This window comes from Microcaecilia unicolor, chromosome 4 (assembly GCF_901765095.1).
Source record: "Microcaecilia unicolor chromosome 4, aMicUni1.1, whole genome shotgun sequence".
In the NCBI taxonomy this organism is placed as follows: Eukaryota; Metazoa; Chordata; class Amphibia; order Gymnophiona; family Siphonopidae; genus Microcaecilia; species Microcaecilia unicolor.
Genome location: NC_044034.1, coordinates 78,145,912 through 78,160,195, shown reverse-complemented (window position 1 = coordinate 78,160,195; position 14,284 = coordinate 78,145,912). Strand labels below are relative to the sequence as shown.

At 44.0% G+C, this 14,284-nt stretch overlaps 1 protein-coding gene across 4 annotated transcripts in view; it reads left to right on the top strand.

The window, feature by feature from the left end:
• Positions 1–521: 521 nt before the first annotated feature.
• LOC115468568 (NEDD4-binding protein 2-like 2) overlaps positions 522–14,284 on the top strand; it is a 169,153-nt gene continuing 155,390 nt past the window's right edge. For all 4 annotated transcript variants that reach the window (XR_003941889.1, XR_003941890.1, XM_030200369.1 and 1 more), the window contains exons 1-2: positions 522–610; positions 7,025–9,201. Coding sequence is in view for 2 of the 4 variants with exons in the window: in XM_030200369.1 (XP_030056229.1) it covers positions 605–610; positions 7,025–9,201 (2,183 nt within the window). In the remaining 2 variants the exon portion in view is untranslated. The remainder of the gene's footprint in view (positions 611–7,024; positions 9,202–14,284) is intronic.

Genomic DNA, 14,284 nt, shown 5'->3' with positions numbered 1-14,284 from the left:
CCGCAAATATGGTAACCCTAAAGATAGGAAGACATGTATGGGAGGGGGAGAGAAGGACGGGGTGGGGGGTGGGTGGAGTCTGGGGAAAAATTTGGAAGGAGAAAATTTAGAAATATGTTAATAGAAGGGGACACCTTATAAAATAACAAAGATGACAATGTTGATATTTTGTCAGTTGATGTTATAAAGCTGTTGAATAAAAATAATATTCTGTAAAAATAGAACTATAATGTACAATTACGGGACAGGACCAAATGTTCTTACAAGGTTCAGGGATACATTTAAAAATGAGTGTCACATTACATCCGAATGTTGGTACCTGATCTACAAACAGCACAAAGGCTGAAAATCCTACTAAACTGGTAAACAAGCATATCTGTAACTAACCGGCGACTGTTTGTACCCTGAGACAGAAAGAACAGGACATATCTACCGCCGAACTACAGTTCCCAGAAATCTTGCCTGCCGCGCAAGCGCAAGGCTTTCAGCGCCATTTTGTAACTGCCTGGCCTGTTGTCCTGTTCCTTCTTGTGGTGGGAGCAGTGAGAGGCCGGGGCCTGGCAGAGAAGGGGCTTCTGCGGCCTCTCTATTGGGGAAAGCCAATATGGAGGTGAGGTGTCGCTTGGTCGTAAGGAAGCGACTGTGGAACAGAGCGGGTTTGGGTGTCAGGGAAAAGATTTGGTGCGCGTTGTGGAGCGATGAGGCCTGTAGCTGTGTAATTTATGTCAGGAAAATCCAAGCTCCTGGTCGGTATATAAGTTACGACATTGGTTGCATGGTTTTGATGATGCCTTTATTACATTTATATGTAATTCACTTTATTCGTGTAATTTGAGCCACCATTGTTGGCTTCCGATCCTTTGCGCGTTTTTGCTTCCCATGGTAACTTAATGGTCTTACCTTCTAAAGCGTGTCGGACAGAGCTGGTGTGCAGTATGGGCATTAACAGCCGGATGTAAGCAAGCAGGCCTACTAGGGGGTTGCTGCTGTCGCATGTTTAGATGTTTCCTGATTTAAGTTTTCTGATAATAAGAATACATTTGGTTGGTTAAACAGAGTTTGTGAACGTGCCTCAGTCTCTCAGACCTTTGTTTAATTTTCCCAGGTATTTTTACATAGCCATAACAGGTTTGTCGTATTAGTCTTTTAATATTCAGACTCTCCAATAACACGGAGAAGGGGAGGTTGAGAATTGGTTTGGTATGGCCTGTTTGTTGAATATGGCAGTCCTGCCTGCTGGTCTGCTTATATTATGTAATGTGGGGGCTTGTTGACTTGTAGTCCAATTTTCAGAGTTCATATTTAAAAGTCAGTCCATGATGACAAATACTGAGTAGTAGCAAGAAAGTTTTGAAAATGTTGATTCACTGTGTGCTCTGACTTGGTTAAGATTTCAGCTGAAGTGGTCGGTTTTCCTGTAGGACAGTGTATCAAATCTGTTCCTGAAGTACCATCTAGTTCCTTTACATTAATTTCTTCAGAACTGTTCAGGATCCCCCCTAATGAATGTGCATGAAGAAGATTTGCATGGCTTCTACTGTGAAGTTACCAAGCAAAAAAATACAACAGCATACTGTAAACAATGAGCATGCAAATGATTGCATTGTTAAAATTGAGGTAGTAATTCTCAGCTCATTGGAAAATGTCCCCATTTCTGTCATGTCAGCGTGAGTGATGATTGGCTCACACACTGACAGGACTGAGGATATCTATATAAATAATTCTCACCTGGAAGGCTGGAACATTCTGAAGCTCACTCTGTGGGAGGAAAACACTGAAACCGTGCAGTGTTGGTAGGCTAGGCTGTCAGCAACACTCACTGTCAGTCATAGACCCGCCCTCAGCCACGCCCCATCCGCACATAATTCGCAACCCCAATGTTCTATTTTTTAATTTAGTTTTTAAAATTATATTTATTGATTTTATCAGTCAGAAGTCACCCAAAGGGAACCCCAACGTTCTAAATGAAACACTGACACTCGACGAAACACCAACGGACCCCCCTTCTGCGACCCTGTTGACCCCCCCTTGGCGAAAACCGTCCCCCGCCGCCGTCCACTATCTGTGCTGACGGGGGACCCCAATCACCGTCAGCCGAAGTCCTGTGCTGGCCTTCGCCTCATTCTTTCTTCAGTGATCTTCGGTTCAAGTTCCTCTGTGTGTGTCTGACGTCAGACGCACGCAGAGGAACTTGAACACAAAATCATTGAAGAAGCAACACCGCGAAGGCCAGCACAGGACTTCGGCTGACGGGGGTTGGGGTCCCCCGTTAGCACAGGTACTGGACGGCGGCGGGGGATGGTTTTCGCCGAGAAGGGGGGTCGACTGGGTCACGGAAGGGGGGGGGGGGAAACGGAGGGAAGGCAGAGTCTGCAACAGCGATGGAGGGTGGGAGATGGGCTTGCTAGCGCCCGTTTCCTTCCCTTGTGAAACTGGCATTTTTTACTAGTTAAAAATAAATAACACCATCAGCAAAAGTCTTGATTATCTAGTAACTGATCCCTTACTCCTGAAGTTAAAAATCCGTGGTACATACGCAGCCGTATCTTTTCCCGTGACCCAACTTCCCTTTGTTTTGACTTAAAAAAAAAAATGAAATCCTTGGTGTCTAGGTTACTGTCCAGCCCTGCTGCACCCCCCCACTCCAAAGTCTTACCTTAGAGGCAAGAATGATGCCCACTCGCTCTGCCTCCAGTGCTACCATCTTGAAAAATGGTGGTGTATCTTTGGATGCACTGGGAGGTGTTTTCCTGCCAAATAAGGGAATTTTTCTCTTATTTGGGGTTCTTATTTTTTGATTTGGGGGGCAGGGAGTTGGAGGGGGGGGGAGAGGGTGGCCACTAGACACCAGGGACTGGTAGGTTGGTTGGGGGGAGGTAGGGGGTGCTGCTAGACACCCATGCCTCTCAGCCATCCCTTTACACTGCCTTTGATCTCGCAGAAAATTTCCCACATTGTGCATGTCAAACCCAGTTACTTTCTATGCTTTGCAGAGAAATGCTAATAGCCTCGTTATGCCATCTATTTTAATGGACTGTGCAGCCATGTCTTCCATTCAAGTTAACACCCGTGCTCAACTCCTCTTTACGTTGCTCAGCAGGTAGTGTGGGCGTACAACCCACAGTAACCACGTGGTTAGGCTCGCAGTAGCTTTCTGCTTTAGTCGCTGAGGACTAGATGCATCAACAAAACGTAAAACAACCAAAAACGTAAAAGTCATTACCATTTTAGAAAAAACGAAGGATGCACTAAAAAAAAAAGACGCACATGTTCGGCGCGGTATTCAAATGTCGGATGCATGAAAGTATCGTTAATCTGGTGTAATCTCCGCCAGCGGTATAGGAAACGCATGCGCACAATCGCCAAACCTATGACTTGCCCGAAGACGCTGCGCCGCTCACCCCCGTTTCTCAATCAGCTGATATTGGAGAGTGCAGTTGAAAGCGTGCATCACAAAAATAGCCTTCCATTTTGGCCATTATTCACACCCAAATAATAAAAACGTCTTTTTTGGCCGTGCTTCACAGTCAGCGAAGAGATCTGGAAGTCTCTGAGCCAATCACAGCGTGTTTAGCTCAGCTAAACGCGCTATGATTGGCTCAGAGAGTTCCAGGTCTCTCAGCTGAGTGAAGCACGGCAAAAAAGGAAGTTTTTATTATTTGGGTGTTAATAATGGCCAAAATGGAAGGCTATTTTTGTGATGCACGCTTTCAACTGCACTCTCTGATATCAGCTGATTGAAAACCCGGCCAAAATGGAAGGCTATTTTTCTGATGGATGATTTCAACTGCACTCTCCGATATCAGCTGATTGAAAAACGGGGAGGTGAGCGGCACGGCGTCTTTGGGTGGCGTATATGCCATCTATTTTAATGGACTGTGCAGCCATGTCTTCCATTCAAGTTAACACCCGTGCTCAACTCCTCTTTACGTTGCTCAGCAGGTAGTGTGGGCGTACAACCCACAGTAACCACGTGGTTAGGCTCGCAGTAGCTTTCTGCTTTAGTCGCTGAGGACTAGATGCATCAACAAAACGTAAAACAACCAAAAACGTAAAAGTCATTACCATTTTAGAAAAAACGAAGGATGCACTAAAAAAAAAAGACGCACATGTTCGGCGCGGTATTCAAATGTCGGATGCATGAAAGTATCGTTAATCTGGTGTAATCTCCGCCAGCGGTATAGGAAACGCATGCGCACAATCGCCAAACCTATGACTTGCCCGAAGACGCTGCGCCGCTCACCCCCGTTTCTCAATCAGCTGATATTGGAGAGTGCAGTTGAAAGCGTGCATCACAAAAATAGCCTTCCATTTTGGCCATTATTCACACCCAAATAATAAAAACGTCTTTTTTGGCCGTGCTTCACAGTCAGCGAAGAGATCTGGAAGTCTCTGAGCCAATCACAGCGTGTTTAGCTCAGCTAAACGCGCTATGATTGGCTCAGAGAGTTCCAGGTCTCTCAGCTGAGTGAAGCACGGCAAAAAAGGAAGTTTTTATTATTTGGGTGTTAATAATGGCCAAAATGGAAGGCTATTTTTGTGATGCACGCTTTCAACTGCACTCTCTGATATCAGCTGATTGAAAACCCGGCCAAAATGGAAGGCTATTTTTCTGATGGATGATTTCAACTGCACTCTCCGATATCAGCTGATTGAAAAACGGGGAGGTGAGCGGCACGGCGTCTTTGGGTGGCGTATATGACATACGTTTTTGACAATTTTTCGATCTAGCGCAGCCCCAACGAGAGGTACAACCTCTCGTTAAATCTTCAGGCGATTTCCGCCGTTAAGGCAATCGGAAAAGGTTAGTGCATCTCATTACAATAGGGTTTCTGCACAAGTTGCTCATCTGTATTCCGTTTTCGTTAGCTGCTACTGCTGTTGGAAAATGGCCTTTAGTGCATTCCAGGGTTAAAAACTTGCATCTGGCCCTGAGTGAAAAACATCAGAGGGGCTGATAAATGGAATTCTGAGAAAAGAAGGCTGTGTGAAGTGCTTCAGTGTTTTCATGAGACTGGTTCTGTTCCTTATCTTCTTGAGCAATATTATAGTGAGAAACATGTTTTAAATTATTTTTCAATAAACAATCCAACAACTATACAGATAGGGAAGTTACAATAAGTAATGCCACTTAATCAGGTACATGAGGACTTCCAGATGAAATACAGCTTAATAAATGAACCATTCCCTCCCTCAGTACTCCCCCCCCCCCCAAAGATAACTGATAGACCCCTAAGGGTTTGATTTTTTTTTTTTTTTAATAACTCCCTACCCCACTTCCCTGTACCTCAGCACATCTCCCACCCTCACTCCTTGAGTAAGACACCTGTTGGAACAAAGGAATCAACCATCAAAATCTCTTTGCCTTCTAACCCAAATTATTGAGGATTAGGCTCCTGGCTCACAGAGTCTGACTATAAGGTTCCCATGCTGACAGAAAATGTTATTCTCTGCTTAGGAGTAAGATGTGCTCTTCTTGCCTCCCAAGTCATAAACATATGAAGAAGACATCGTCACTCGTAAATAGAGGGAACTACCGATTGTGTCCAGAATCCTAATATATGTTTCATCCCTACAAATCCCACTTTCCTGATGAATAGTTTTTCCCTGCCCCCTTAACACCCAAATGAACCACTATCCAAGAGACACTCATCTGGTGTCAACTGTATTCACTGATGTAGAGCAGAGCTCAAGAACTTAGCAAACTCTGTCCAAAAATTGTGAACCATTGGGCATAGTAGAAGTTAACTGCCCAGTGACATTTCAAAATTGGGGGGAATCTACTCTGTGTGAAATAGGTTCTGTGAATGACCCAAAACTGACATAAATAAGCATTGGAAGTGAGTTTGGGAATCTTTTTTATTACCTCCTAATTGATTGAGCGACTAGTGTCCCAGAGGATGACCTAAATCTGTCTCCCAGGCAATATACAGTCTTGTAAACTCCTTCTGCCCATCCATTCACATCAACATTTTATGCAGATCAGATATAAAGATTTTGTCCAAAGAAGCAAAAGAAAAGAAAGCCTGCACCTTTCTTCTCAGTTGCTTCCCCAAATTGGCTTAATCTAAGGATTGAATATAGTGTTTTATTTGACAAAATGCAAAGTGGTGGTCTTATTGAATAGGAACTTGTTGCAGGTCATCAAAAGAAATGAATGTCCCATTCTGGCAAAGCAGGTGTTCTACCAAGATGATCCCCCATTCCTCCCATTTCCAAAAAGCCTTGTTCTCTTATCCTGGAAAAAATGTGCATTACCCCTAATTGATTGAGCGATATTGTAGAAGGGTTGGAAGGAAAGACAATAAGATCTGCAAAAGAGTGGACAACCCTGATGGAGTAGATAGTGACACATAATCTAAGAAAGTATGAGGCATGGTTGAATACTTGGTAATTAAAATCCAGCATAAAAAATGCAGAATTAAGCATATGAGTACAAGTATTAAAGGAAAAAGTACATGATGGTGGGTGTAAAATATAGGTGCACTAGCCTAGAGAGGTACTGTGGGATAATAATTGAATCTCAGGTGAGAAAGTATAGTAAGGTAGTGGTCCTAGCAGGGGGATGCAATAGTAGAGAAAATAATGTGATAATATGTTTGCCGGGATCATTGGTGCACTTTCTCACTTAGACTTAAAACTGGATACAATATTCTATATAGTAAGATAGGTATGTTCTCCCTGGACTGCCTCTGCTGTATCATTCTGGAGCATGGTCTGTACCAAAAGCCATGTGAGATGAGACTTAGGGTGCTAAAAATTTATATTCTGGAGAGGCAAGATTTTTTTTTTTCTTGGGGGGGGGGGGGGGGGGGGAATATAGTTGAGATATTTATATAGCTGAAAGGTATAAAGTGGGTTTATGAAGCAAACCTCCAGAGGGAAGGAATCTTTGAACATGAGGCTCCAGAAGGGTGGACAACATCAGAAGAAAATAATTTACTCATACGGCAGCTAGGTTTTAGCTTATGTAACACTGATTTAAGTCATGTAGTCATTTTTTACTTTGTTTCTATTTTATCAGATGCTGCATATTGGAAATAGAAAGAATTCATGGAAATCTGCAGACCAGTCTATAGAACCTTGGGCCCAGTCGTCCACTGAGCCTTGGGCAAAAAAGCTAAAATCATCAGAAGAGTTCTACAGTGACTTTGGTTTAAGTAATAACTTTGAGGTGCCCGAGGAGAGGACTGAAATTGAACAAAACAAGAGGACATCTTTAACTAGCTGTAGTGCAAAAAAAAAAAATAAAACACAAGAAAACAGGAATGATAATACAAGTGTTCTGAAAACTACTCAGAAGAATGACAATAGGACACATTCATTGCTTACTGAAAGCACCGATCCTAAAATAGAGACTGCATCTGATATCCCAGTTGAGGATGCTCATAGAAGAGATTTGTGTGTTTCTGATACTGGCAGTGCTGAGGTTGTGGTGGGGAACAATGGTGTGTCTCAAAGTGAAGAACAAGTTGAACAGTTTGGCACAAGTAAGGCATTTATTGGACCTCTTTACAAACCTGTGGAAAACAGTGAAAGCAGTTGCAACATGAATAATAGTAAATTGGGCAAAGATGGAGAAACTATTGGGTTGCCTGCTGGAAGAACTCAGAAAGTAGAAGTATCTCAGAAGGTGGAAATATCCAATAAATCATGTGAGCCTTGTAATAAGAATGAAATAGATGACGAGCTGTGTCAGTTCTATAAAGAACTGCAACAGATTGATGAGGATGGTGACCTTGGGGAGACTCTTGAGGGAAGTGAGCAGAACATGACAACTAATCTTCAGGAACCTGTTCAGCAAGCATTAAGTGCAGAAGGTAAATCTGAGAACATGGGAATAAACTCACAAGAGAAACAATCTGGCATCCAGTACTATGGTCAACCATACTTAACTAATGCCCCAAGTGCATGGAGAAATGAGTACCAATCTAATGAACAAACCGAGGCTACAGTTTGGAATTCAAACTTCAGTTTATTACCTCCATTAAAGTTCGAGTGGGAACAGACACAGTCATTCGTAGTACCTCAGGGGCCTCCACCACCTCATTATTTCAGCCTTGATTTTAATTTGCAAAGGCATAGTGCCCCACCTCCTCCACCAAGTACTTTTGCTCCACCTCCTCCACTGGGTATTTTTACTCCACCTCCCCCACCGAGTACTTTTGCCCCACCACTCTCACTTCCTCCACCAAGTACTTTTGCCTCACTTCCTCCGCCAAGTACTTTTGCCTCACTTCCTCCACCGAGTACTTTTGCCCCACCACCTCCTCCAACTACTTTTGCCCCACCTCCTCCACTGAGTACTTTTGCCCCACCTCCTCCACCGACTACTTTTGCCCCACCTCCTCCACCGACTACTTTTGCGCCACCTCCTCCACCGACTACGTTAGCCCCACCTCCTCCACCGACTACTTTAGCCCCACCTGCTCTGACTACTTTAGCCCCACCTCCTCCACTGAGTACTTTAGCCCCACCTCCTCCACCGAGTACTTTAGCTCCACCTCCTCCACCGAGTACTTTAGCCCCACCCCCTCCACCGAGTACATTAGCCCCACCTCCTCCACCGAGTACTTTAGCCCCTCCACCGAGTACTTTAGCCCCACCTCCTCCACCGAGTACTTTAGCCCCACCTCCTCCACCAAGTACTTTAGCCCCACCTCCTCCACCAAGTACTTTTGCTCCTCCACCGAGTACTTTAGCCCCACCACCTCCACCAAGTACTTTTGCTCCTCCACCGAGTACTTTTGCCCCACCACCTCCACCACTGAGTACTTTTGCTCCACCTCCACAAAGTACTTTTGCCCCACCACCACCTCCTCCTCCAGATGTTTTTTATTCTCAGAATGATGGACCATATCACAATAGTCATGGTGGTTACCATGGAAATAATTACAGCACTACCTGGAATTGTGCACAGCCTGCTGAAAGTAGCAGTTGTGATGATCAGAGTGGTAGATATAACATGCAGGCTTCTGAGTATGGACACCAAGACCAGCCACATGGAAATATAAGTAATGGTTTCAGTGAAACCAAAGACAGGCATTGTGAAGACACTCTTGCTTATGAACCCAAGGATCCTAACAGTTTAACCGGTGAACAGTATCCTTCTTTGCCTAGGAAAGAGAAGTTGTGGAACCTGAACAAGTTACTGATCCTTTTAAGAGGAGTACCTGGTTCAGGGAAGACAACACTAGCTCAGTAAGCAAATGTTATGTTATTTGTCATTTTTAATATTGTGTAGGATAAAACTATTCTAACTTTAGCTTTTTTTTTTTTTTTTTGCGCTTTATAAAAGTTGATGTAATGTGCTTGTGCTTTCTGTGTGTTGGTTTCAGTGGAATTTGGTACACGATTAATAATTGTAAATGTTTTTCTTTGATCAACGTTCCAGTTACATTACCAGCAATAAGGACTTAGAACTCATAATGAAAATTGAGTGAAGTGTTAATGTTTAACTTAGAGTAAGTTAAATTGAATATGAATCTTGGAACTCTTTAAATTGAGGATGGAGCAGTCCTGGGAACCTAGCTGACTAAAATTTCATTGTTGGTGCCCTTAACCCTTGAGCCCCTACTGGGCTTCTTGAGAATGATGTGGTTGCACATAGCTGTTGGGCACTGTTTCCTCTGAGCTGAGTGGAAGTCCTCCACCTATATATAGTCTATCACATTTTCAATAGTGAGGGATAGGCAACCTACAGGACTCTGGGGAACCTGCTTGTCCCTAGTTCTTGAAAACACAATATTGAAGTACCACCCCCCCCACTGACAGCAATACAGTTGGAGGATTCCTGCTTAGCTTAGAACAGTCTTTCCCAAGTCCAGTCCTGGGGTCCTTTTTGCCAGTCAGGTTTTCATGATATCCACAATAAATTTGCATGAAATTGATTTGCATGCACTGCCTCTATTACATTTAAATCTTTCATACATATTTATCATGGATATCCTGAAAACCTGACTGGCAAGGAGTACTCCAGGACCAGACTTGGGAAAACACTGACTGAGAGGAATACTATGATGACATAGTATCTGCTAAGCTATCAGGGGAAGAGTTTATCGTGTCTGAGGACTGCTGGGGAAGGAGATCACAATATATGGATTTGAGACAGCTGGAGGGAGGTGAGATTCAAGTTTGATCTTTACAAGACTGCTGGAAAACATACAGTTATGGCCTGTTACAGGCTTTGACGAACAAACGAGAAAAAAGAGGAGGAAGGGTCACTCAGGCAAACATGAGCAGCAAAACCAAAATAAGTGATTATGTCACCGGTCTAGCTGGCAAGGCGTTTTTGCATTACAGCGAATATTTTCCACTGTGGATTATACAGTGGTTCGGTAGCCAGGATTTTGAGATCTTCTGTAAGTTAAGTTTTGTCATCACAGCATAAAAGATCCATTTAACCCCTGCGGCAGGCCTTTGTGCTGAAACACGGCCGTGTCGGGTTGCTTTTATGCTTTTTAGAATTAAAGACTTATATTTTGATATCCTCCCTGAGTCCACCTCACTTATTTTGGTTTTCTGTTAGTCTTTGCCATGCTTCCAGAGTTAGAAATGTGTTACTGGAGGTATGAGGAGGCTGTAGTTGAGAAAGCAGAGAAAGAAGAGGGAGGCTGTCAGGGGGAAGAAAAAAAAAAGAAGTTAAAGGGAGAGGATGAAGAAAAAGGCAGAGGCTGTATGGAGGGAGGAGAGAAGAAAGAAATAAGTAAAAGATAAAAATGTAGATGTGTATCATGACTTGACTTTTAATGAGTTAGGGTTTGCATGTATGTGTTAATCTGTGTCTTGCAGTGGCTCTGGGGAAGGGAGGATAGGTGTATGTGGGAGGTGGCACTTCTCTGTTAAACCTTATCCCACTATCTACCTCCTCCCTCAATCAAGATTTTGCTCACACCTTTTCAGTAGTAGCTCCCTGGAGGGCTCAAAATCTAAGTTTGTACCTGAGGCAATAGAGGAGGGTTAAGTGGTTTGTCCAAGATCACAAGGAGCAGCAGTGGGATTTGAACATTCATTGGATTTCTTAAAAATGTATACATTATTGATGTTTTAGTTTTTTAAAAGTAATAATAAGAAATTATCTGACCTACTCAACATGAGCTTGTTTGTAAGTGCAAGGGAATGTGTATGTGTGTACAACTGCATTAAATAGTAAATACGTGACTGGATGTGGACTGATTCACCACCTTCCCTCCTTCCTTGTCACCTCTCCCTTTTCACCCCACACACCCTGTCCCATCTGTTTAGTTCGTTTATTTAGATTTAACTCTCTTTAGTAGTAGCTCAAAGTGAGTTACATTTAGGTGTACACTAGCTCAGTGTTTCCCAAGTCGGTCCAGGAGTACCCCATTGCCAGTCAGGTTTTCAGGATATTCAAAATGAATATGCATGAAAGAGATTTGCATATAATAGAATCAGTGTATGCAAATCATTCTTGTGTATATTCATTGTGGATATCCTGAAAACCTGACTGGCAAAGGGGGGTACTAGGACTGACTTGGGAAACACTGCACTAGTTATTTCCCTGTCCCTGCATGCTTACAATCTAAAATGTTTACTTGAGACTTGCCCCTCTTTCCTCTGGCTTACTCTTCTGTTACACATCAAGGCTCAGCTTCTCTTCAAATAGTGAGAGTTGAACCAGGATTCCCTGGTTGTCTGCCCTGTTCTCTAACCATTAAGCTACTATACTTCCTGCCTTTTCCCTTCTTTTTTCTTTCCTCTTTTAAACACCAAGGAATAAGCTTCTCTTCCAATTCACCCCCTAATTTCTTGAACCCTAGACTCAACCACTCATGCACTTCTCCATGTTGACGGTTTCTAGCCTACACCTTCACGTTTACCACTGATGGCTGTGTTCATTAATATTTGATATTTTCTTGGCAATTTTTGTAAGCATGACTGTAGTGTGATCAGAGTTATCTTTAATGGAAGACATTTTAAATTAAGGCATGTGTGCAACAATAAGAAGCATGTTTTCATTTTTATTGTAAGAATTTCAGAGTATAAGAAATGTTGGGACCAAAAAACATGGATGGTTATGAATAATATCCAGGTTTAAACTATAATCAAGAAAAAAATGAGTCCTTATAGGAACTTTGGTATCATTGGTATTTTTTGTAAATGTCTTTAATCACAGAACAAATAATAAAACAGTAGAGATGAAATGAAGTCAAGAATTTTTCATGGCCAGCTTCGGCTAATGAACCAGCTGCAGCACCATGCTTGGTATTTAGGAGAGCTGTGTTTATTTGTCAGTTCTGGTTTTTGAAACAGGGATCTCTAGTAAGGGTATTCAAACATATGCAGACTCATTTTAGACTGGTCATAGAAGTAGGAATTGAGACATGCAGGTCAGTGCGTCTTAAGTTTCACCTGAATTTTAGAACAGGATCAGCTGATGTAGAGCTGGAGAAATGGACATTTATGCATTGGGTGCATGCAGTATAAACATCTGTTTTAGGAAAATATATATAGTATTAGGTTCAAAGCCAGCACATAACTAGATATCTGTATGACCTTAGCAACATAACCAGGTATTATAATAATGGTGTAACAGTGAAGGTTTCACTTGCCAGTTTGGCATGGGGGGAGGGGGCAAAATCCACTGGTGGATTAAAAGGGCAACCTTTCCCTCTTCCCCTGCCCCCCCCCCAAAAAAAAAAAAAAAACTTCCAGTGGGGTGTTGCTCACTTAATCCTCAGTGTGCTTATTTGCAGGTGTAACTCCCAACTAGAGAATGACATGGGGATAAAGTTTGTTTCCGTCCCCACCCCATCCCTTTGAGTTCTGTCTCCATCCCCACCCCCGTCCCTGCAGGTTCTGTCCCTGTCCTGCCCCATCCCCGTGGGCTCTATCCTCAGAAGCCTCAAACACTTATTTTATATTTACCGTATTTTTCGGACTATAAGACGCACCGGACCATAAGACGCACCTAGGTTTTAGAGGAGGGAAATAGGAAAAAAAACATTTTCCTTTTTCCCTCCTCTAAAACCTAGGTGCTCCGGTGCGTCTTGTCCGAGTTCGGGATCGCCCTCCCCTACTCACGTCACGCGATGTTCTCTGGTGGTCTAGTGACGTCGGGGCAGGAAAGAGCCCCCTCTTTCCTGCCCAGCGCGCTGCTCTCCGTCCTCCTGTATGCTGCCTGACGGTCTCGGCGAGATTCAAAATGGCCGCCGAGACTTCAATTCTCGGCGGCCATTTTGAATCTCGCCGAGACCGTCAGGCAGCATACAGGAGGACGGAGAGCAGTGCGCTGGGCAGGAAAGAGGGGGCTCTTTCCTGCCCCGACATCACTTGACCACCAGAGAACATCACGTGACGTGAGTAGGGGAGGGTGATCCCGAACTCGGGGGGAGGGCGATCCCGAACTCGGGGGGAGGGCGATCCCGAAATCGGACCTCGCTACCTTCGGACTATAAGACGCACCCCCCATTTTCCTCCCAAATTTTGGGGGAAAAAAGTGCGTCATATAGTCCGAAAAATACGGTAAATCTTTTTATTAAAGTATAAAAAGGAACAATATGCTGTGCAATTGTTTATAAATCACAAGTAGAAAACAATAATAACGATTCCTTAGCTTCAGCAGCAGATGAATCCAGGAACTGGTGGGTTGTATCCGTCTACCAGCATGTGGAGATAGAGAACACTAAAAATAGGCATTGACCCTCTGTACTGGTCATTCTCCTTTTACTACTACTTATCATTTCTACTAGCCGTTAAGCCCGTTAAAACGGGCGAGATTTCTAGCTACCCTCCTCGCCACCCCTCCCTCCCCCCTCTGTGCCGGGCCCCCTGCACTGACCTGACAGCGCTTTCACACGGAGGGGAGAGGCTCTGTCAGGTCAGTGCAGGGGGCCCGATACGGAGGAGGGCGGGAGCGGCGGCAAGGGTGGAGGTTGGTGCGCGCATGTTCGTTTCCAGGCGGCAGCGTCCGACAGTGACTCCGACTCCATTTCCCTCTCTGTTCCGCCCTCTGACATCATCACGTCTTGACGCGAGGGTGGGACAGAGAGGGAAGTCTGTACTGCGCATTTGCAGGTGAGTCGGTCACTTGCCGTTTATATGTTTGATAGCGCTACTAGACCCTTTAGTATATCTCTATCTCCAGCAGGTGGTGGATGGAGCTTGCCAGCTCATGGATTTTCTGCTTTGGCTCCTTGGTTGCTAGTTGAGCTGGGGTGTGTGGCTGGTGGTGCCCACTTTAGAGGCATAGTTGTGTTCAGGTCCCTGCCTTACCCTCGGTTCCCCTGCTCCCAGGCGGCTTCTAGTGCTGTAGCTTCTGTGA